Consider the following 21,828-nt stretch of genomic DNA (forward strand, 5'->3'; position numbering starts at 1 on the left):
AGTTTCGCCCTAAAGGCGAAGCATCTATTGCGATAGTAAATTATTTTTAGCGGCCGTATAAAATTGTAAACACAGGCATACTAACGAAATCCACAACAATCATGGCACGCGCGCACAAGCCAACTCACTCGATGACCGCGGAAACTCGCTGTCAAAACGCTGGAGTGAGGAAGCGCGGCTTCGAGCGAATTGGCCTTCGTGCTGCGTCTCGCATCAACACGGACTAAGCCGCGTAAACACAGCGCACGGTGGACTGTGTCCCCGAAGCAGGTGGCTTTCAAGAGACAGCGGCCCGGGAGGGCGCGCGCGGCAGCCGGGGCCGCCCGGTGTAGAACGCCCCCCGCCCCCCCCCCCCCCCTTCTTACGCGGCGACGGATAAAGGCGCACTTCCTTCCCGTTTCGCTCCCTTGCGTGCGCGAGATGGAGCCGCGATCACCGGCTCACCCTCGCACGCTTTCACTCGCGCATACTGCATACGGCGCCCTGCGACGATTTTGTCACTCTTTGACTTTATACGGGACGTCACGGCGACGGCGGCGCCGACGAAAGAAATGCGCCTAGAGTGTCCATATTGTGATAAAATTCAGTGCAGCCATGCCAGTCTTCTGCACAGACTTAGGCTGTGGGTGGCGTTAACGCGCGGGTACGTGCATCTAATGCGACGCACGGTCTCCAGACTGGGCTGTGAAATGTGAATGCGACTATAGGTCATGTGCTGTGTGACTGCCCTCAGTACGTGGAATAGCGACAAAAGTTGAACAATGATCTTACGCGCCTCAACAGCGCACCGTTGTTGGGGGACGTTATTTTAGGTCCTTGGCGAGATGTTAAATCTATTTTCAGGCCATACAGGCCTTACTAGACTTTTTTTTTAAAGGCAACGGGTCTGGACTATAGGCTTTGAGTACTCCTAATTGCTTGTTATATGTCTTAAATCATATCATGCTCCTCTTTCTTCTCCCCGCAGGGGCGTCTGCGTCAGCAGGCGTTTGGTGAGCTGCGCCACCACGTACCCGAGCACACGAGGGTTGGACCCTCCCGCGCTTAACCGTGTGCGGCTTAGCCGTGTCCGGGGAAAAGGGGATCCTGGGGGTTGAGCCAGTGCCGGGTGTTTGGACCTTTACGGCCCTTCGGCGGAGGCACACACCCCTTTGGCCTCGGCTTCACGTAGACGGCACCACCGGACTGACCCACCCGGGAGAAATCGGTAGTCGCCTTTTCCTGTCTCTCTCTCACACTTTTTGGCCTTTCCTGTCTTCTGCTCTCTTCCATTTACTTCCATTCTCCATGGCGGCAAGGGTTAACCATGTGTGGCTATCCTACCTTGGGTACACCATATTTGGTTATAGTAGTGGCGTACGACTGGCGTCACGCAGACTTGTGTACAAGCTCTGCCGCGTCCCCTCGCTGGGCTCCGTGGTGGGCGGTCGGCGCTGTTGCCGAACTCGAACATTTTCTTATGGTAGCGCAAACCTCTCTTCTCTATGATCGGCCTCTGAAAAGAGGCCGCACCGAAGCAACGTTTCAGTTCTCCTTTCGGAACAACGCCCCAGCATTCCCCAAATACCATAGTGAAAATAACATACCCGTAAGAAAGCTTTCACCATTTCTGGTGGCCAAGTACCTGAAAGACAACATTGGATCAACATACAAAGCCTCAAAAATGTCTATCGGGGACCTCCTCCTGGAATTAAATGACAAAGATCAAGTGCAAAAACTTTCAGAACTTACCAGCATTGGCGATGCAACAGTTACAATTTCAGCCCACAGAACACTAAATACAAGCAGGGGCGTGATATCCGAGGAGGGCTTCCTTGGCTTGAGTGATGAGGAACTGCTGGAGGGTTTCCAAGAACAAAACGTGACTAAAGTACAAAGAATTGTCACCCGCAGAAATGATCAAGAAATTCTGACAAAACATGTTATACTTACCTTGGGGCAAGCGAAATGCCTACCTCTCTGAATGCAGGATACGTAAAAGTAAATGTCAGACCATATATCCCCAACCCCAGACGATGTTTCAAATGTCAAAGGTTTGCACATGCTTCCCACGCATGCCGAGGACAAACAACCTGTGCTAAATACAGCTCCAATGACCACCAATCTGACAATTGCACTTCTTCTCCACACTGTGTTAACTGCAAAGGGGACCATCCAGCTTACTCGCGGTCCTGCCCTTGCTGGAAGAAAGAAAAGGAAATAATTGCACTAATTGTTCAAGAAAAAATATCGTTCTTTCAAGCACGAAAGCGTTTGTCTTACCTTTCAAGAAGTTATGCCGATGTGACGCATGTGGGGGCATCGTCACAGAGGCCTCGGGAGTCCTCCGAGCCCACGCACAGTGGTCCCGCAGTGACCCCTCCCGCCCCCGTGGTCGCAGCAGCCAGTGCTGCTCCATCCTCTTCGAAAGGCCCGCAGACACCAGTCTCGCAAGGCCTTAAACTCAATCGAACTCCACGGCCCGAGACACGTGCCCCGGCGCCCAACTCTCGATCCTCCAGCGCCTCTGAGAAAGCCATGGAGGTCGACGCAAAAACCCCGGTGTCGTCGACGCCGAAGAACAAGCGCTCTCTCGAGCGCGCAAAGAGGGACAAAGTCCCAATAACCACACTAATTAAGAAAGCGATAACCTAAAGGTTATCGCTCCTTTGTATTAGCCTTCTCCACATCTATGTCATCTAACACCTTATATCTTATTCAATCGTAATGCCATTTTTACCTTTAAGTTTTAAAATGGCTTTTATTATCCACTGGAACTGCAGAGGACTATTACGCAACTTAGGTGACATCAAAGACATGCTAAGTAACTTCTCTCCTGTGGCCTTGTGCTTGCAGGAAACAAACCTAGGCGAAAAACATAAAAATATTTTAAAAGGCTTCACTGTGGTACGGCGCGACCGTACCGAGGCGAGCCGGCTTTCGGGTGGTGTAGCCATTGTTCTGCAGGCAGGTATCGCAGCTAGAGAAGTTGGCATTAACAGTCACATAGAAGCCGTTGCTGTCACCATTTTAGCGCACAAAAACATCACCATATGTTCGCTATACATTCCACCACAATCACATTTTACAGTAAGAGACCTATAGTTAATTTTAAACCTGCTACCTGAACCTTTTTTAATAGCGGGTGATTTTAACGCACATAACACGCTATGGGTTAGTAAAACAAACGACACCAGGGGACAAACACTTGAAGATTTTATCCTAGCAAATGACGTATGCCTTTTAAACGCCGGTGCTGCAACCTACTGATCTCCAAGCACAGGAGCTACGAGCTGTCTGAATCTAGTACTGTGCTCTCCGTCTCTGCATAGTGATTTCCACTGGATTATTATAGATAATCCTTATGGTATAGTGACCATTTGCCTGCAATCATAAAACCAACATCCAAGCTACCTATCCTACCTTCTAGACCACCCCGTTGGAAACTTCACCTTGCAAATTGGCCTCTCTTCACCGAAAAAGCTAGTCTAGATAAACTGATCTTAGATGACCTAAGCATAGACGAAGCGAATGAGAGAATTACAACTTGCATAGTTGCTGCGACGGAAGAGGCTATTCCCCAATCTTCTGGATTCTTAAGAAAAAAAACTAATACCCTGGTGGACAAACGAATGCACAGAAGCTAAAAAATTTCAAAACAAAGCGTGGGGTATCTTCCGGACGTACCCAACCCAAGATAATCTGTTATCTTTCAATAAAGCGAAAGCAAAGGCGAGGTATATCCGTAGGCAAGCAAAACGAAATTCATGGAAAAACTATATCTCATCGATTAACAGTTCAATAACATCCGAGAGAATGTGGGATCAGGTTCGCAAGTTTAGGGGCGACTATGCTCCCTACACGATCCCCGTACTCTCAACTCCAGGCACGCAAACAAGTCTGCAGGAACAAGCACACATATTAGGCCAGCACTTCTAGACCATATCTAGCTCGGCAAGCTATTCCGCAACATTTCTTAAACACAAACAGTCCGCAGAAAAACAAAAGCTTCCGACAACGGGAAGTTCAGACAGACCGTTTAATGTCCCTTTAACGCTCAATGAAATAAACAGAGTGATCTGTTCGGGTAAGAAAACAGCACCGGGTCCTGACAAAATACATTCAAGCAGGTATAGGATGCAGCAATTTTCTGCATCCTATTGGACATGAAATGTTTATTTTCAGCATTGATGTTCTCGCTGGTGTAGATACGGTGCTGGCTCCCTCCTTGCCGTGGCATGTGCTTGCAGTACACACCACACAGCGCCAGATGACAGACACAGCGCCACAGTACACACCACACAGCGCCAGACGCCAGAGTCTTTTTGTCACTGATCTTGCGCACAAAGGTCATTCACTCCTATCCTACATGAAATGCAGTTACTTCTTTGAAGCTTCATCTAGTCCTTGAATTTGCTGCATCCTATGTCTAACGGAGTTCGTTTCGTTCCTGTTGATATGGCATGATACATCTAAGCAAATGTTATCAATTGCCTATTGTGTTCCCTTGCATGTACAAATTAAAGGGTTTGGCCCTTTCAATGCACAATCTCCATTGAACTTTTCTTGGGACTCGTGGAAGGCGCCATTAGGATTATAAATGTCTGTCCACATTCGATAATTACATCCAGCGCTCGGACATTCCCATGCCAAATGCCTTAGTTATTACTGTGATCATCTCACATTTTCCTTTAGAATCTTCGTTTGCACTTTTAAGAAAGCATCCCACCTCACGGTGTCACCATCCTAATGGCGCGCTATGGAGTTAACTCATGCGCTAGCTGTAGCAACTGACGTCAGCTAATGGCCACTGAAGATAAGCACTCTGTGATAACTTTTTTGCGCATATATGCGAACAATAGAGATATATTGAAAATGCAGTCATTTGGCAACACCGGCCACATCCACCATCGTTCTTTGTTGGAATTGCGAGATGGCTCCATGATGCGAAGTTTGGCGAATATTTCCATGCGATTCTTCAGGACTCTAAAATGCAAGAATTGCCTTCATCATCCATCCAATAATGAACCGCAAACGTTTACACAGTGTGGAGTGTTCTGGCATGTTTCAGATGAATGTTCATTGTCACTACAATTGGCACAAGTCGGCCAGCCTCAACAGTTCTGTGAACTGTGACCGAGCCTTACGCATTTGAAACATCTAAGAGGATTTGGGACGTATGGCTTAACTCGAAGTTTGATGTACCCGACCTCGATGGACTCGGGCAGAACACTTGAAACGAAAGTACTATGTGCTTGGTCTGGATTTCTTTCCCTTCACGCCTCATCTTAATTCGTTTAACGTTGGTGACATTCTGCTCACTGAAGCCCTCCAAGAGTTTAGCCTCAGTCAGCTCTAACAGATGATCATCTGAGACAACGCCACGGGTGGTGTTCATAGTACGGTGCGGGGTTACTGTCACTTGGCCGTCCCCAAATAACACTAGATTGGGTAGTTTCTCATATTGTTTCAGATCACGGAGCTCCAAGGCGGGATGACCGCTTGCCATCCTGGATGCTTTATAGCCTGGACCGAAAATATCAGTCAAAGACTTTTGAGACAAGGAAATGTGAATTTGTTCGTACTGATCTGTCTGGCTTTTCAGAGTGAATGACATGGAATCGAGAGAAGTTCTGTATTTGGCGTCCAAAAAACTGGAAGACGTCTTCGGTGCACCCTCTTTTCTGATGGCGATCAGGGAGCCGGGGAACATGAAGGAAGGAAAAAAACTGAGGAGAGGCCTTAACCCCTCCGCGTGCTAGGAGAAAAGTGTGGAGGAAGTTACGTAGTCATAGTGACGTAGTCATGGTTATTTTTCTTTGTTTTTTAACGATTTTGCGGTGTAGCGGCTATGTTGCCGTGGCACAATAGCGGCTTTGTTATGGAGCGTGCGCTCACGTGTTGCGCCGTATGTTTCGTACTGTGGCAAAGGCGTCGTGTGGGCAGGTTTGCGTTAGTCTTTTGTTGCGCTGTTTTATCTGGACCGTGCTCTCCCGGATGATGCTGTGGCCGGGTGGGACTGAAGGAACTCAAACGCGTGAGATGAATGCGCATGCAATGCTGTACGCAATGTACCGCGCCAAGGCAATGGCCACGGACTAAGAAATATCTGCGGGAAATTTTGCCTTCTTCGGCGGAATGATATACGTGTCATTGTAGACCGAAACCACTGTGTTTGAGAGTGTGTACAATGAACGCGTTGCAGGTCAGTGACAGTAGTGCAGCATTCCTTCTTTTGACAAGTTACGACGATAACGTAGAACGTTATGCAAGAATGCATAATCCTGCCTTTAGAACTTTGTGTTCAGTAACAACTTGCTTTTGGACATATTAAAACACATGTTGCTCAACTGTTACTTGTTTCTCGCAGTACTCGCGACAGCACGAGTTCGTTTGAGGAGAGCGCTTTCGAGGGCCATACACACCTGCACAGGTGTGCCGGTGGAGCGAAAGCAGCGAATTCGACCGCACGGTCGAATTTGCGAAGTTCATTACGAACTTCTTTCAACATGACGTCCACAACAGCAATGCGACGACACATCGCGATTACATATTTGATTTAGGATCGCTGCGTAGCACGTGCGCCCAAGCAGCCCGGTCACGCGCAGCGCGGCGCGGTTTCGCGAGAAATGCAAACACGAGAGGACAATCTGCCACTACAAGATGGCAGAGTAACGCCAACTTCCGCCGTCACTTCGCTTCACAAAGAGGGACGTCAGGGCCCCTCCTCAGTTTTTTTCCTTCCTCCATGCGGGGGAATGATTTAGCCATAAGTATAGGTGAATTTTTTCGGCAGCGACGCCAGCCACCTACCATGGAGCCCAATGAGGAGACGCTGCAGGACCTGGAAAAGCCAGGAACAACCAAATATGGTATACCCAAGGTTGGCTGCCCACACAAGGTTAACCCTGGGAAATTAGAAGTAAAAGGAAGTGGAAAGAAGACAGGATAGATTGAAAGTGAGAGACGAAGACGAAGATCGGAGAGAAGTGCAGGAAAAGGCAACTATACCGATTTCCCCCGGGTGGGTCAGTCCGGGGGTGCCATCTGCGCGAAGCCGAGGCCAAAGGAGTGTGTTGCCTCTGCCAGGGGGCCATAAAGGCCTCCAAGCACTCAGCATTGGCTCAACCCCCAGGATCTTTTTTTTTCCTGACACGGCTAAGCCGTCCACGTACGTTTAAACGCGGGAGGGTCCAGAGGGTGGTGCGCTCGGGTACGTGGTGTCGCAACACACAACCGCAAACGTGAATGTACTGCCACGAATGAATGAAGCCATGCCAATGGGCTTTTGCACTTAGGAATATCCCTCCGGATGACATTCTCAATGGATATACTAATTCGAAACTGAAACCTACGCTTAGCCTGTTTTACAGCGGAGCTGTTAAGCGCTAGTTTCTAGCGGATCGCTGCGTGCGTAGACCGAGCACGTAGACCAAAAGCGCTGTAGCCTTGATATAAAACAAAAAATCGAAGCCCCTTTCTTAAAGAAAGATGGTTGAACGCAAAGCTTTCTCCCATGCAAACTGAATCAAAGTCCAAAGCCAAGGACCACGCAAGGAACCCACGATATCCTGAGCGACCCGATGCGATGCATATGGGATTTGATTGCTTGTTTAGGATTGTATTTTTATTGCGATAGCAATTATATGGACACTCCAAAGCAGATTTCTGCCGTCGACGTCGCCGTGAGGTTCCGTATGACGTCAACGGCGATGAAATCGTCGCCGCGCTCGGGACGCTGTATGTGCGAGTGAAAGGGCGCGAGGGACGCGCGCTTTCACGGGGAGCGAACGCACGTCGGAGAACAAACGCGCGTTCTGCGCCGTTCTGCGCCGTGCTCGCTGAAGGGCTGCAGAATTAAACGTCTCTTTCCTCCTTTCCATATATAGAGAGCAAACGCAACTTTTTCCGTCACGCGAAAGACTGTGAGGGGACGGGAGGGAGAGAGGGAGGGAGGGGAGGCGATTTTTAGCTGCGGCACCAAATACGTATTTATATAAAAATGCCGCGCGCGTTCGGTGCGAATGCGGGCAAAACGCCGACGGCGTCGACAACAGTTCTGCGCATCGCTGGTGCTGCTGCATGTCCAAGTTTATACAGCTGATAAAACTACTATCCTTACTCCGTATAGCTCTCTACTAATTTGCTATTGCAATTGGTGCTTCGCCTTTCGGGTGAAACTGCGACAAATTTTTTGAACGTTGAAGTTGAACGAAGATACATTTCGTTAAGTTGCATTCTTCTTTCTTGGGTTTTACGTGCCAAAACCAGTTCTGATTATGAGGCACGCCGTAGTGGAGGGCTCCGGGTTAATTTTGACCACCTGGGGTTCTTTAACGTGCACTACAACGCAAGCACACGGGCGTTTTTGCATTTCGCCTCCATCGAAATGCGGCCGCCGGGGCCGGGATTCGATCCCGCAACCTTGTGCTCAGCAGCGCAACGCCTTAGCTGACTGAGCCACCCCGGCGGGTCGTTAAGTTGCATAGCCTTTATTTTAGATCATGTAGCCGTTGATTACACGCACACACTCACACTTTCACGGACGACTCTACATTTCCACAGAACTGCTTTGTGATCGCTGTGGTAGAGGGTCAGAGGCTCTGCCGTTGCCGATACACGGGATAGCTCGGCATTACGGGCACGACCACGCTCGCACTTACGTTCGCGTACGGCAACCTCTTCTCTCGTGCGCTGCACCCGCGGCCTACCCGGCCGGGAATGCATTGCGTGACGCGCGTAATGCAGTGCAGATATATACAGTTCGCTCGGGTAGCGCGGCGTTCCAGTTCATATAGTTCTTATCGGTACAATTGCGAATGTAAACTGTATTGTTCTACGTTACGTATGTCGTGCGCCTTTGTTCTATTGTGTGCGCAGATGAGCAGCCGTTGTTCTATTGTGTACGCATATGCACAGATAGTCCCAATCTGTAAGTTGGCTTTCTTGCAGTGCGTTTTCGGCGCTCACGGATGAATCAGTGAGACATAGAAAGCTTCGCTTTATTAAGTCTGGCTGCAACACGGAACATTAGCTGCCTTGCTTCATTGACAACCTCAGGCACTACAACAATATATTTTATGGCTTCACACATACCTACAAAAGTGGACAAAATCGGTGCGCCTTTGGTATACAACAGCAATCATAATGCACAACTTAACAAATGAAATTAACTGGTAACCTAAAGAAACCAAGGTGAACCTTCACTAATTCACGAGAAGGTAGCTTCACGCTCAAGTGGCTCATAAAACAGTATGTTGTGCCAAGAATCTTAGTCGAACAAGGGTGGTGACCGTCATGTGCAGTGCCTCGTGCATGCAGCAGTATGACCATATACCTCCTTTCCTATTTTTGGTCATGTGGCATTAACCGATTCATCATCATCATCATCATTAACATTAACCGATTCATCATCATCATCTTCTTCTTCAGCATATATTTATGTCCACTGCAGGACGAAGGCCTCTCCCTGTGATCTCCAAGTAATCCTGTCTTGCGCTAGCGTATTCCAACTTGCGCCTGCAAATTTCCTAACTTAATCATCTCACCTGGTTTTCTGCCGTCCTCGACTGCGCTTCCCTTCTCTTGGTATCCACTCTGTAACCCTAATGGTCCACCAGTTATCCATCCTACGCATTACATGGCCTGCCCAGCTCCATTTCTTCCGCTTAATGTCAACTAGAATATCGGCTGTCCCCGTTTGTTCTCTGATCCACACCGCTCTCTTCCTGTCTCTTTACGTTACTCCTAAGAGTTTTCGTTCCATCGCTCTTTGTGCGGTCCTTAACTTGTTCTCGAGCTTCTTTGTTTCTGCTTCTTTGTTCGTTCTTTGTTTCTGCTTCTTTGTCTCGAGCCTCCAAGTTTCTGCCCCATATGTTAGCACCGGTAGAATGCAATGATTGTACACTTTTCTTTTCAGCGACACTGGTAAGCTCCCAGTCAGGATTTGGCAATGCCTGCCGTATGCGCTCCAACCCAATCTTATTCTTCTGTAAATTTCTTTCTCGTGATCAGGGCCCCTGTGAGTAATTGACCTAGATAAACGTACTCCTTTACAGACTCTAGAGGCTGAGTGGCGATCCTGAATTCTTGTTCCCTTGTCAGGCTATTGAACATTATCTTCGTCTTCTGCATATTCATCTTAAACCCAATTCTTACCCTTTCTCGATTAAGGTCCTCAATCATTTGTTCTAATTCGTCTCCATTAACCGATTAATCGTGATTAAATGATTAATCGAAAAATTGGACAGTTAGAATGGCCCCGAACGAAAAAATACTGGTAATAAAGCGGTTCATGCCAGTTGGGGTAGTTGGAGCAAACGACGCATCGCAGCAGAAGCAGACGACGCGCGGCACGTGACAAAAAACGGGACTGCAACGTTGATGGTTCCAGTGACAGCCGCGGCGGTTATGAAACGAACGTTGCTAACGTTGCTAACGCCTGCGTTCCGTCGACCGGGTGAAGACAAACACTTCCATTATACAATCTATGTGCTTCTGGCAGCTGCAGTAGACCAAAATATAGCCTTCGAGATTAACTTTTATTACTATGACGAAACGAATCACGAAGGCTATGATCTTGTGCCCTGGATCGCGGGAGCCGAAAACACGTTTTACTGCCATGTTCGTTTATTATTATTCGTTTATGCCATGTTCGTTTATTTTTTTATTTATTGATTGTAGCTAGCTATTAACTTGCATTCAATATGTGGCCTAGAGATAAAAAATTTTTTTTTTCTTTCACCCAGCTCTTAAGACCAATCATAAAGAGAAAAAGATTGGACCAATCAAACTTAACGCTGCAGGTCACGTGGCGTTCCGTTAACCAGACGCTCGAGATTTAAATGACGGTTGGCGACTCTGTGGTAGCACACGTTGTCGGCACACGGTGCGCTGCTAACGTGTGCCTTCAGGTGACTATCGTTTCTTGGACAGACCAGACAGACTGCCTGCGACAGTGAATTCGCTGCCGCCCCGAGTACAAGTAAGTGGTCTCCAACTCTCGGCGTAACCGTTGTGGTGCTTGTCGGTTCCTAACCGCCCCCTTGTTTTCGTCGGTTTAACCCGGGTCATTTGCGCTGTGGGTTTAAGCGAAGCTTACTTCGGTGTCTGCGAGGAACTCTCTTCTGGTTTAGCGACCATTTCCAAGCATTTTAGCATACGCTACGAAGTCAGACGCGTTTTTACCGAAAGACGCCTCTCTCAACGTAAACTTGTGCCGAGCCAACACCTAGCGCGCTGACAGGGCAGGCAGTGCTTGCTAGAGTACTCGATTACACCCATAATGAAATGATCAGGTTCAACTACTTTCTCGTAACCGCGTGTCGACGCCGCACGGCTTCGCGTTTACGAGCAAGCGTACACTCTCGTTAAATTAACACACCGGTCCGCTTCGCGTTTACTTGCTCTCGCTTGCGTTTGCAAACCGCGCTTCGCAACTGTCGAAGACATTCGTGCTCTGATACGCGCATCTCCCGAGTCTTGCACACCCGGTACATGCTTCGGCCGCATTTCGTTCGTGTTGGAGCTCGCGTCTGCGACCCGGGCCGCGCCTCTGTTTGTACACTCTCTCCAAGACCGGCACACCGTGCGAAACCTGCGCCCGCAAAGTTTGGGGATGATGCAGAGAAACATTCGCTTCAAATAGGCCCCCCAGTTTTCGTATTGCAGGCGATTTTCTCGCAAGATATGCTTTTTACCGTCCCGTGCACAAGAGTGCGATACTGGCCAGCACAGCGACAACTTAATGCTTACATATACTTGAAATGCTATCTTGCAGCTTGTAGTACGCACTCGCACAACCATGGAAAGGCCAGAAAAACCTTTCAAGGACTCGGCGGAGTCTGCGCAGTCTGCAAGCACAGAGCTTCAGCCCCCAGGTGAGACAGTGTGTAAACAGCTGGATTCCAACCTTACTGCGAGTGAGTCTTCACTTTGCTCCAGAAAATTTCTTCGTTTAATGTGGCACTTGGTCCAGATTCAGAGATGGGAGTATAACGATAGGTGTACTGAATGGTGACTTGGATGGAATCCGTGCCCCTATAAGTCCGTTGGTAGGTACTTAGCGATGTTACACAAGGAAGATAAAACGAGACTACACATTCAGTGCCGACAATTGTCAAGTAAAAAACGGCACTTTGTGCCACACGAGCTCGTAGGCCAAGGTAGCCCAGCATACCAGTACAATATTGCAGTACTAAGTACTGAGGTGGGCGGGAGGATTCAATGCTTGCTATTCTACAACTTGTGGCAGGCAGGTCGTGGGCCGTGCTCACTGCCAGTCATGCAGCACAAATACTTTCTAGCAGATGGGGCAGAATATGTATTTAGGCTAGAAAAACTAAGTTGCTGAGCAAGGAGTGGGTTATTCGGACGTTGACTGAGATAAATTGGAGCATCACTTTGATCTAATTATATCTCGTCCACTTGCCATCATTTTGTTTTGTTTTTTTATCACATGCCTGAAACCACTCGCTGGTAAATTCTTCGTGCAAATCATTTCGATCTCTTGTTGGTTTTCAAGACAGCCCTGTAATTTCTTGAGTTTCCCTGTGTGTGCCACCTCGCAACAAAATTCATGCAGCAAATAATTCCACAAGAGTAGGAAATGCAATTCAAAATCTTTTCTGCATTCTTGACTGATATTGTCACGAGCCTCGAGATGTAGCCGTGAGGGTTTAATAGCCCGTAGAGCAGCTGACTCTCGGAAGACGCGACCGTCGGGGCTGGCTCGAGCCGAGAAGGAGCGCGCGGTCTTCTTTCTTCTCTTGGGCTCGACCCACTCTTGCCCTCGACCCACTACCTACAGGTGGCATTATCCCCCCTTTCGAACAAAAGCATCGCCTCGATGCTAAAAAAATAAGCGTAGAAGACAAAGAAGAAGAAGGCAGGCAAAGCGAAAGTACACAAGAAAAAGTAGCCGTCACGCCGGCACAGTCAATGAACGAAGAAGCAATCTCCCAAAGATAAATGAAAAATAGAAACAAAGAAGGCAATGAGAGAGAAAAAACGAAACAAACAAAAAAATGTTACGAACGCGCAATGTACGGCTTCATGCGCACAACATGAACTATGTCTGAGCTCGGTTGTCTTTGTGTCCTACTCCGTGTCTGCGATGATGTGTCCGGAACTACTTCGTAGTTTACGTCACTGACGCGGCGGAGCACCTTATACGGACCGAAATACCGGCTCAGCAGCTTTTCACAGAGGCCACGACGGCGAACGGGGGTCCACACCCAAACTTGGTCCCCGGGGTTGTAGGACACGTCCCTGTGACGGATATTGTAGCGTCGTGCATCTGCGTGCTGCTGCTGGCCGATATGCAGCCGCGCGAGCTGCCGAGCTTCTTCAGCACGCTCTGCAAATTCCTCGGCGTCAGTTGTCGATAGGCCACCGTCTTGACACGGCAGCATAGCGTCCAGCATCGTCTGGACTTCGCAACCGTAGAGAAGGCGAAAGGGCGTGAAGCGCGTCGTCTCTTGCACGGCGGTGTTATACGCGAAGGTCACGTAAGGCAAGATCCGATCCCATGTTTTGTGTTGAACGTCGATGTACATTGCGAGCATGTCTGTGACCGTCTTATTCAGTCGCTCGGTAAATCCGTTGGTCTGCGGATGGTACGCGGTCGTCTTGCGATGCCTGGTGTTGCTCAATTCAAAAACCTCGTCCATAAGCTGCGCTGTGAATGCTGTCCCTCTGTCAGTTATTACAGTAGAGGGAGCACCGTGACGCAAGACGATGTGGCGCATGAAGAATTGCGCTACCTCTGAGGCCGTGGCTCGTGGGATCGCCTGCGTCTCAGCATAGCGTGTTAAATAATCAGTCGCCACGATCACCCATTTGTTGCCGTCGGCAGACAGAGGAAACGGTCCGAGAATGTCCATTCCGACTTGGTCGAAAGGCGTGTGAGGTGCTTCAATTGGCTGAAGTAAGCGAGCCGGTTTAAGGGATGGCGTCTTGCGGCGCTGGCATTCACGACAGCCTTTAACGTACTGTTTGACGCGTGCCGAAAGCCCGGGCCAATAGTACATTTCGCTTACTCTAGCGAGTGTTCGTGAAAAGCCTAAATGACCAGATGTTGGTTCATCATGGCAAGCGAAGAGGATGTCGTCGCGAATGTCCCTTGGAACCACCAGGAGGTAAGCACGGCTGGTCGAACGAGCATTCTTCTTATAAAGCACGTTATCTCGCAGACAGAAGGACGTCAGCGAGCGGGACAGATGGCGTGGTATGGTTGTGTCGTGACCCTCTAAATGATCGATGATCGGCCGAATATCAGCGTCGTCACGCTGCCGTCTGCTCAAGTCCGACGAACTAATGGCGCCCAGGAAGCCGTCATCATCCTCTGTTTCCTGACTGGCAGGATCAATGGGTGCACGGGACAGCGTGTCAGCGTCTTCATGCTTGCGGCCGGACTTATAAACGATGGTGATGTCAAATTCCTGTAGCCGCAAGCTCCACCGTGCCAGTCGTCCTGAAGGGTCGCGCATGCTTGCCAACCAACAGAGGGCATGGTGGTCCGTCACTACTTTGAAGGGACGACCATAGAGATAGGGGCGAAACTTGATGATCGCCCACACGACCGCAAGGCACTCTTTCTCCGTAGTCGAATAATTCGCCTCGGCACGGGACAGGGAGCGGCTGGCATACGCTATAACTCTTTCCACTCCATCTTGAAGCTGGACGAGCACTGCGCCAAGGCCAACGCTACTGGCGTCGGTATGCACCTCAGTATCAGCATCATCGTCAAAATGTGCAAGAACGGGTGCTGACTGAAGGCGCTGTCGTAATTCAGCAAAAGCCGCCTGTTGCTCATTATGCCACACAAATGGCGTATCGTCCCTTGTAAGGCGTGTCAGGGGTACCGCTATCTTCGAAAAGCCTTTAATAAACCAGCGATAGTTGGCGCACAAACCCAGGAAGCGCCGGACGGCCTTCTTATCGGCAGGAGCTGGAAACGCGGCCACAGCGGCAAGCTTGTCTGGATCGGGTCGGACCCCTTTGGCGCTTACTACAAGCCCGAGGAACTTGAGCTCTTCATAACCAAAGTGGCACTTTTCGGGCTTAAGTGTGAGGTCTGCCGATCGGATGGCTTCTAGCACACTCCGTAGGCGTTGAAGATGCTGCTCGAACGTTTCAGAGAAGATGACCACATCATCCAGGTACACAAGACAGGCCTGCCACTTCAGTCCAGTAAGGACAGTGTCCGTCATTCGCTGGAAAGTAGCCGGGGCTGAACACAAGCCAAAAGGAAGCACTCGAAATTCATAGAGCCCATCTGGAGTCACAAAGGCTGTTTTCTCGCGGTCGCGTTCGTCTACCTCGATTTGCCAGTACCCGCTTTTTAAATCGAGAGAAGAAAAATAGTGGGCACGCCGTAGTCTATCTAACGAGTCGTCGATACGCGGCAGCGGGTACACGTCCTTTTTAGTCACGTTGTTGAGCTTGCGGTAGTCGACACAGAAGCGTAGCGTTCCGTCTTTCTTTTTCACAAGAACGACCGGAGACGACCACGGGCTGTTGGAAGGTTCGATGACGCCATCGTCAAGCATCTCGCGGACTTGCGTACGTATGGCTTCGCGTTCTTTTGCCGACACGCGGTAAGGCTGCTGGTGTATCGGGCGTGCGTCTTCGTACGTGATGATCCTGTGTTTAGTGATGGAAGTCTGGCGTACCTTGGAAGAATGTGCGAAGCAGGTCCTGAATTCAAGCAAGAGCTTGCGCAGTGCTGTCTGGCTATCGGTGGACAGTTCAGAATTGATGTCGAGATGGCCCAGAGACGTGTCTGTTGTCTCCACTACTTCAGACGTGAAACAGTTGTTAACGTTTGCTACTGCGTCTGCAAACGCTAACGAAGTGCCGCGGAACAGGTGTCGGTGCTCGTAGCTATAAAGTTGGTAACAAGCAATTGCGAATGACCAGCACGAATCTGTATAACACTGCGAGCCACACAAACACCTTGCTTCAGTAGGTGTTCCAAGTTACTTTCGGCCACCGCTTCGCCATCGCGTAAGCCACAGCATGTGACGTCGACGAGGACACTGGCTCGTGGAGGAAGCGTTACACTCTCTGCAGAAACACGAAGTACGTCGTCGCGCCGTTGGCCGTCTTGCACGTCGATTGCTCGTTCGGCAGAGAAAGTGATACGACGCTCTTGCAGATCGATAATCGCGCCGTACTCCTGCAGGAAGTCAACCCCCAAAATAACGTCGCGGGAGCATTCGCGTAAGACAAGGCAGCTCGCTACGAATGTAGATCCTTGAATATCAACTCTAGTCGTGCAGGCGCCCAGCGGAGTAACGACGTGGCCGCCAGCCGTCCGAATCTGCGAGTTATGCCAGGGCGTGATCACTTTCTTCAGCTGCGTTGCTATTTTACCGCTTAGTATCGTGTAGTCTGCGCCGGTGTCCACTAAAGCACTAACGGCATAACCGTCAATAGTGACCGGTATATCGAGCGAAAGCCGGTCGTCCCGTTCAGCTGCAGGTGATGTCGGATCGCTATGTTTCCGTAGCTGCGTCCGTCGGAGGTCTTCAGCGCTTCGTCCGTCAGCGACCTCGCCCCCAAAGATCGCCTCAGTTAGTTTTCCCGGCGGGGACTAGTCGAACGCTCGGGAGAATACCGCTGGGGCGGCGGTGTAAATCGTCTCGGAGACGGCGATCGCGACTGCCGCCTGGCAGGCGGTGGCAAGCGCTGCTGAGAGAGGTAGTCCTCAATGTCCCGGGGTCGCTGGCCGTATCGGGGCGGCGGCGAGTATGCGGAAAACCGCGAATCCAAAGGCGCCGGTATGGGCACTGGCGGTACAAGTGGTCAGCTTCACCGCAGTGGAAACACAGAGGCCGATGATCAGGTGTGCGCCAAATATCCGACTTCCGAGGGGACGGGCGTCTGTCGTCGACGTAGTGAACTGCTTGCTCCGAACGATGGGCCAATGGAGCGGCATGAACAACGGGCGGCGGTGTACACCCAGCGACGTAGTACGGTATCGGCTGCGCCGACTGAACTGACACCGTAGGAGGAGCACGAACGAACAGCGGCGGAGAGGAGGCAGGGCGCTTCAGCGCTTCCGCGTAGGTCGCCCGGGGGTATTCAGGAGGTACTGCCGCAGCGTTATCAGGAGGCAAGGTGTCACGGAGCGCCTGGTGCAGTTCGTCCTTAATAATGCTCGCTATGGAGCTTACCGTAGGGCGCGGTGGTACGGCGGCCTTTTCCAACTCTTCACGCACTACAGAGCGGATGAGTTCTCGCAGACAGTCACCGTTGCTTCCTATGGCCGTGAAAATGTCAGCAGCGGACATGTTGTTCGCTTGCCGCTCATAAAGGCTCGACCCACTCTTGCCCTCGACCCACTACCTACAGGTGGCAATATGCTCGATGTAGTTAAATCGTAACTTTTTAAGCGAAATTCACACAGCTTGGAGCACTCGAACAAAAGTGTTTTATTCCCTCTTGTGCTAGGAGGAGTTATGGAGCGCCAGACATTCTTAAGTTTATTTTTTTCTTCGGCATGCCCACATTTTCCCCTTCAGGTGTCAGTTTGTTGGACATACTGCGGGTCCTTGCGAAGGGACTGACCACAATTTTTGTAGTACCTGTGCAATGGAAAACTTACCAGTCTGTGTCCAATTCTGTAGTGGCAACGCAGAAAAAGCTTTATAACATTTCTTTTTTTCAATTTTTTACCTGCAATCGCGAAGTTGTATGGTGGAAATGGTGATGCGTGAGCGTTATAACAATTGCACGCCGGCATTAATGGAAAGCGGTAGGATATGCCAGCAGTGGCATTCAGTGCTATTCATGTAGCTGATTAGCCGAAATGCTGCACAGAGCTGGACTGGTCATTCTTGGTGCTCTTGATGTGGGAACAGCGCAAGATCTGAGGATGGAGACGAGGAGCCACATGTGCGCTACGGGGGGTTCTTGGTGGTTTCGTAATGTTGCTGCAACAGTTGACGTACTTGAATAAAGGATTTTAGTCAAATGACTGGAGTAGCAGCCTGGAGTAAGCAAAGATCTGCGGAGCACTTGGAGAGGCTGCTTGTGCTTGTCATCTCGTGGTCTTGGGGTTCTCAGGTGGTGATGTCTGGTGTCGCAATGGGATACTATAAAGCTGTTTCCATTTTCTGCACAGTCACTTTCTTTGCGATGCCTGCAATGCGGGTTTGCACCAATGGAGGATCGTGCGAAGGTGCCTGGGAGCTCATTAGGTGTTAGGGTTCATTGATGGGAAGTGATGCTTAAAAGCACTTTTGTGTGTGCTTGCTAAATGGTTGCAGCATAGATTTGCTTGGCGCTCCTTGGAGTGTCTTTTTTTTTCACTTTGGGCTTCTTGATTGTGCATAGCGATGCATTAATATTCATTTTTGTTGTCCAGTTGGTCATTTTATATCGAGTGCAATGTCACTTGCATGTAGTCTTCTCGATTTGGCTGTGTTTCCTACACTAGTTCAGCCAATGCAGCACTTTTGTTCTAATTTTGACAGTGCAGTGAGCGCATCCTGCACTGTGCTCTTCGATTTGACTTGCAGTTCAGGCGACACGCAAGCTCTTGGTAGCATACAACATGCAGCTGCATTAGTTGATTTCTTCAATATTTCCTGCTATGCTTACAACAGTCCCTCCAGAGGGCATAAGGAGGCAGGGTACAAGTTCAATGCCTTACCACTGCCGGAGTACATTGGTAAAGGATTTAATGCACTAAATTGGTTTCAATTTAACAGCTTTCTCTTGAGATGCATTTAATGATGAAAAGGCAGCATCCACACCCACCATTTCGTTGCACTTCACTTGTAGAAGCACCACATTTGTTTCAATAAAGGCAATACCCTCCCATTTGTGACATATGCATTTGTCAAAAAGGCTGAACTGACTGCACAACACAGATCTTGTTTGTGGCTGCACTTTTATCCTCAATTGGCAACATAGTCATGAGGCACACTGGTGTCGCTGTGCAGTTGCTCGATGTAAAGTTGTTCAGCACTGCGCATGTAACTCTTAAAAACTGGTTCAGAAAGTGCAGCCACATCAATGAGACTTATAATCTAGTTGAGAGAGGGCATTGCTTTTAGGGATAATAAAGTGTTGCATTAAGTCGTCTGCTCCAAGTTGGTGCATGCAGTGAGAACACTGCTTTTATTTGCAGGCTCGGCACTGAAGGTGTACCTCCGTCTCCGACCTAGAGTTGGGGGCAGGACATTTACATATCCTGCGTTCCAACCCTGTGATGACACGACAGTTGTGACCACAACTGCTACCCTGGAAAACCAGCATCAAAAACGTTTCAGTTTTACGAAGGTGAGTTTTGCAGCCAGTGCATGCGAAAGTGCATGATGTGTTTGCACATGAACAAATTTGTGCGTAAAGTTGCTTAATAGTATTGACCCTTTTCACGGCCATCCTGTGGGCGCTGCCATGTTTGATCACGTGGTGACGCGTCCATTGCTTGCCTCAACTGCCTCCGTTGCCTCCGTGTTTACAATGGATGTGTATGATGCCAGTGCAGCTTGTAAGAGTTGGGGTCGGGCATATCCAAAGGGGTAGCTGGCCCATGCCGTCGTCCGCCTCATCCTCGCTGAAGACGTTGAAGGCAGGAACAGGTTCTCATTGAGAACGAAGAGTACTGGGTTTATTTACAACATTTACATGATAACGTTACATCTCATCAGTCTAGCATGACTGGATCGAAGCACACCAGAGAGCCGCAAAAGTCCGCTTAAAAGCCCTCTGGCCAAGCTGCGGTCTCACCATCCTCCAATCGGAGCATTGAGAATCACCGAAGGGTCCGCCTTGAGGGCGTGGGTGCGCATAATCCCCCAGCGCCTTCGTTCCCCGAACACATTCGGAGCAGTGCCCTCGGGAACGCACTGCTCACTCCCCCACAGAAAGGAGGGAAGGGCCAGCCATCGACGGGTTCGTTTGGGGAACGACCTTGGCGGCCAGCAGGTCTGTCGAGCGGCCGTGTTGTAGAAGCGGCCCTTTTCCAAGAGTTTCTTGCTCCGAACGTCGTGGTCGGCGTCCGTCTAGTAACCGTTGTCATTGCCTGTACGTGTCCATCCATGGTGTTGCCGCTGATTTTTCCCGTGGGACGCTTTTCAGCTTCCCGAAGCGATTTGTCACAGGCAATCGGGAGATACTTCAAGTTTGCCGCCCTCGCTGGTTGCCGAACGTAACAGGCTTAGCAAACCTGTGTTTTGGGAGATATCGTAGACAGTGACTGGGTGAACGACACGAAGCTTTGGCCGCAGTTTCAGAGAAGATGCAAAAGCGTTTTCGGAGCTGATTAAGCTATGTCCAAATGGCGCGAGCAGCATATATGGTGCTTGCTCTAAAAGCGGGGCTAAATATGTATTCGAAGCTATTCAAACTTTCCGCTCATGAATTGAATCAGGATTATGGTGTTTTGGTCTTCGTTCTTTATCTGGGCAAATATTTTCAAGCAGCGTCTTGTCACGTTTATGACTCGGTAAGGTTCCTCTGTGCGGTCACTATCTGATCATTTTCTGCCAAATTGCTCGTATGTCTGCTCAGTTCCGGTAGATTTGTTCTTGCTGTGCACAAGGCTTGATCATTTTCTGCCAAATTGCTCGTATGTCTGCTCAGTTCCGGTAGATTTGTTCTTGCTGTGCACAAGGCTTGAAACGTAGCTGTTCTGCACATTGTAATACAGTTAAACCTGCTTATAACGAACCTCCATATAACAAAAAAATTAAGTTATTGTATTCCCCGCCGTGACTCCATAGAAGCACATGTGTTTGAAACCTCTACGTAACGAAGTGGCAACGGGAGACCCCACCGATATAACGAATTTTCCCCGCCGACAACCTAGAGATTTCGCCCCAAATTGTGTCATTTTTGCGCGAGCAGGAACCGGAAGCACCTTCTCCGCCGCGACGGAATGCGAAGCGGCAGCGTCGCGCTTGGCGCGCTCGAATGCACGGCGCAATAGCCAGCCCACGTGTGCGTGCGTGCGAGCGTGCGCGAGGTGGGCCTCCATCCGTCGACTCGGCGATCTTGCCGCCGCGGGCGTGACCTTTCCCCTTCCCTTCATTCAAACCTGACCCCGTCACTTGCTGCAGCTGGCCCAGCCCATCAAGCCGGCACTCTCCTTTTCCTTTTGATGTTGCCGAAGGAAAAAGAAAAGTTTTTTTTTTTTTTCAGCGCGCTGGCTGCGTCACTCTCTGGTTACTGCGCTTCACTTCACTAAGGTGACACTATACGACGCCATCGTGTCGCTCGCTCTACGTTTCCGACGCCTCGCGCTTGTGCGAAATGACACGCGTCCACGCATCCAGCACCTGGTGTGACATTCGAAGGATGAGTGCTTCGACGGAGAAACGCGAGATATTGACCTTGCCTGCAGTTCGCTTTGAAGATAAGCCCGCGCGGGCGCACACTTGTTCCACATCGCAGATCGCTTTCAAGATACAGTGGCCGCCGCGGAAATAAACGCCTCCCTTTCTCGCTTCCCTCGCGCGCGCGAGATTGAGTCGGCTGACCCCCGCAAGCTTTCACTCGCACACACAGCGTACGGCGCAACGTTTATCGATACTTTTTGAAAAAGTATCTATAAACTTGAAAGAGCGTACAAGTACAAGATATCTATAAACGTTGGTACGGCGCGCGGCGACGATGTTGCCGTGTTTGGACTTTACACAGAACCTCAAAGCGACGTGCACGGGGACGGCACAAGTGCGCTTAACAATAAAAAAAGTTGTCGCAGTTTCACCTGAAAGGCGAAGCATCAATTGCGATAGCAAATTTGTAGAGAGCTATACGGAGTAATGATATTAGCTTTATCAGCTGTATAAACTTGGACATGCAGCAGCACCGGCAACACACAGAACTGTTGTC

At 49.7% G+C, this 21,828-nt stretch overlaps 1 protein-coding gene across 1 annotated transcript in view; it reads left to right on the forward strand.

Annotated features, from left to right (window-relative positions):
• The first annotated feature begins 10,835 nt into the window (after positions 1 to 10,835).
• LOC119459009 (kinesin-like protein KIF20A) overlaps positions 10,836 to 21,828 on the forward strand; it is a 92,563-nt gene continuing 81,570 nt past the window's right edge. Inside the window, exons 1-3 of the mRNA XM_049671544.1 lie at positions 10,836 to 10,963; positions 11,759 to 11,900; positions 19,121 to 19,272. Coding sequence (XP_049527501.1) covers positions 11,783 to 11,900; positions 19,121 to 19,272 — 270 coding nt within the window. The 5' untranslated portion in view covers positions 10,836 to 10,963; positions 11,759 to 11,782. The remainder of the gene's footprint in view (positions 10,964 to 11,758; positions 11,901 to 19,120; positions 19,273 to 21,828) is intronic.

The sequence above is a fragment of the Dermacentor silvarum genome, chromosome 7 (genome assembly GCF_013339745.2).
Source record: "Dermacentor silvarum isolate Dsil-2018 chromosome 7, BIME_Dsil_1.4, whole genome shotgun sequence".
In the NCBI taxonomy this organism is placed as follows: Eukaryota; Metazoa; Arthropoda; class Arachnida; order Ixodida; family Ixodidae; genus Dermacentor; species Dermacentor silvarum.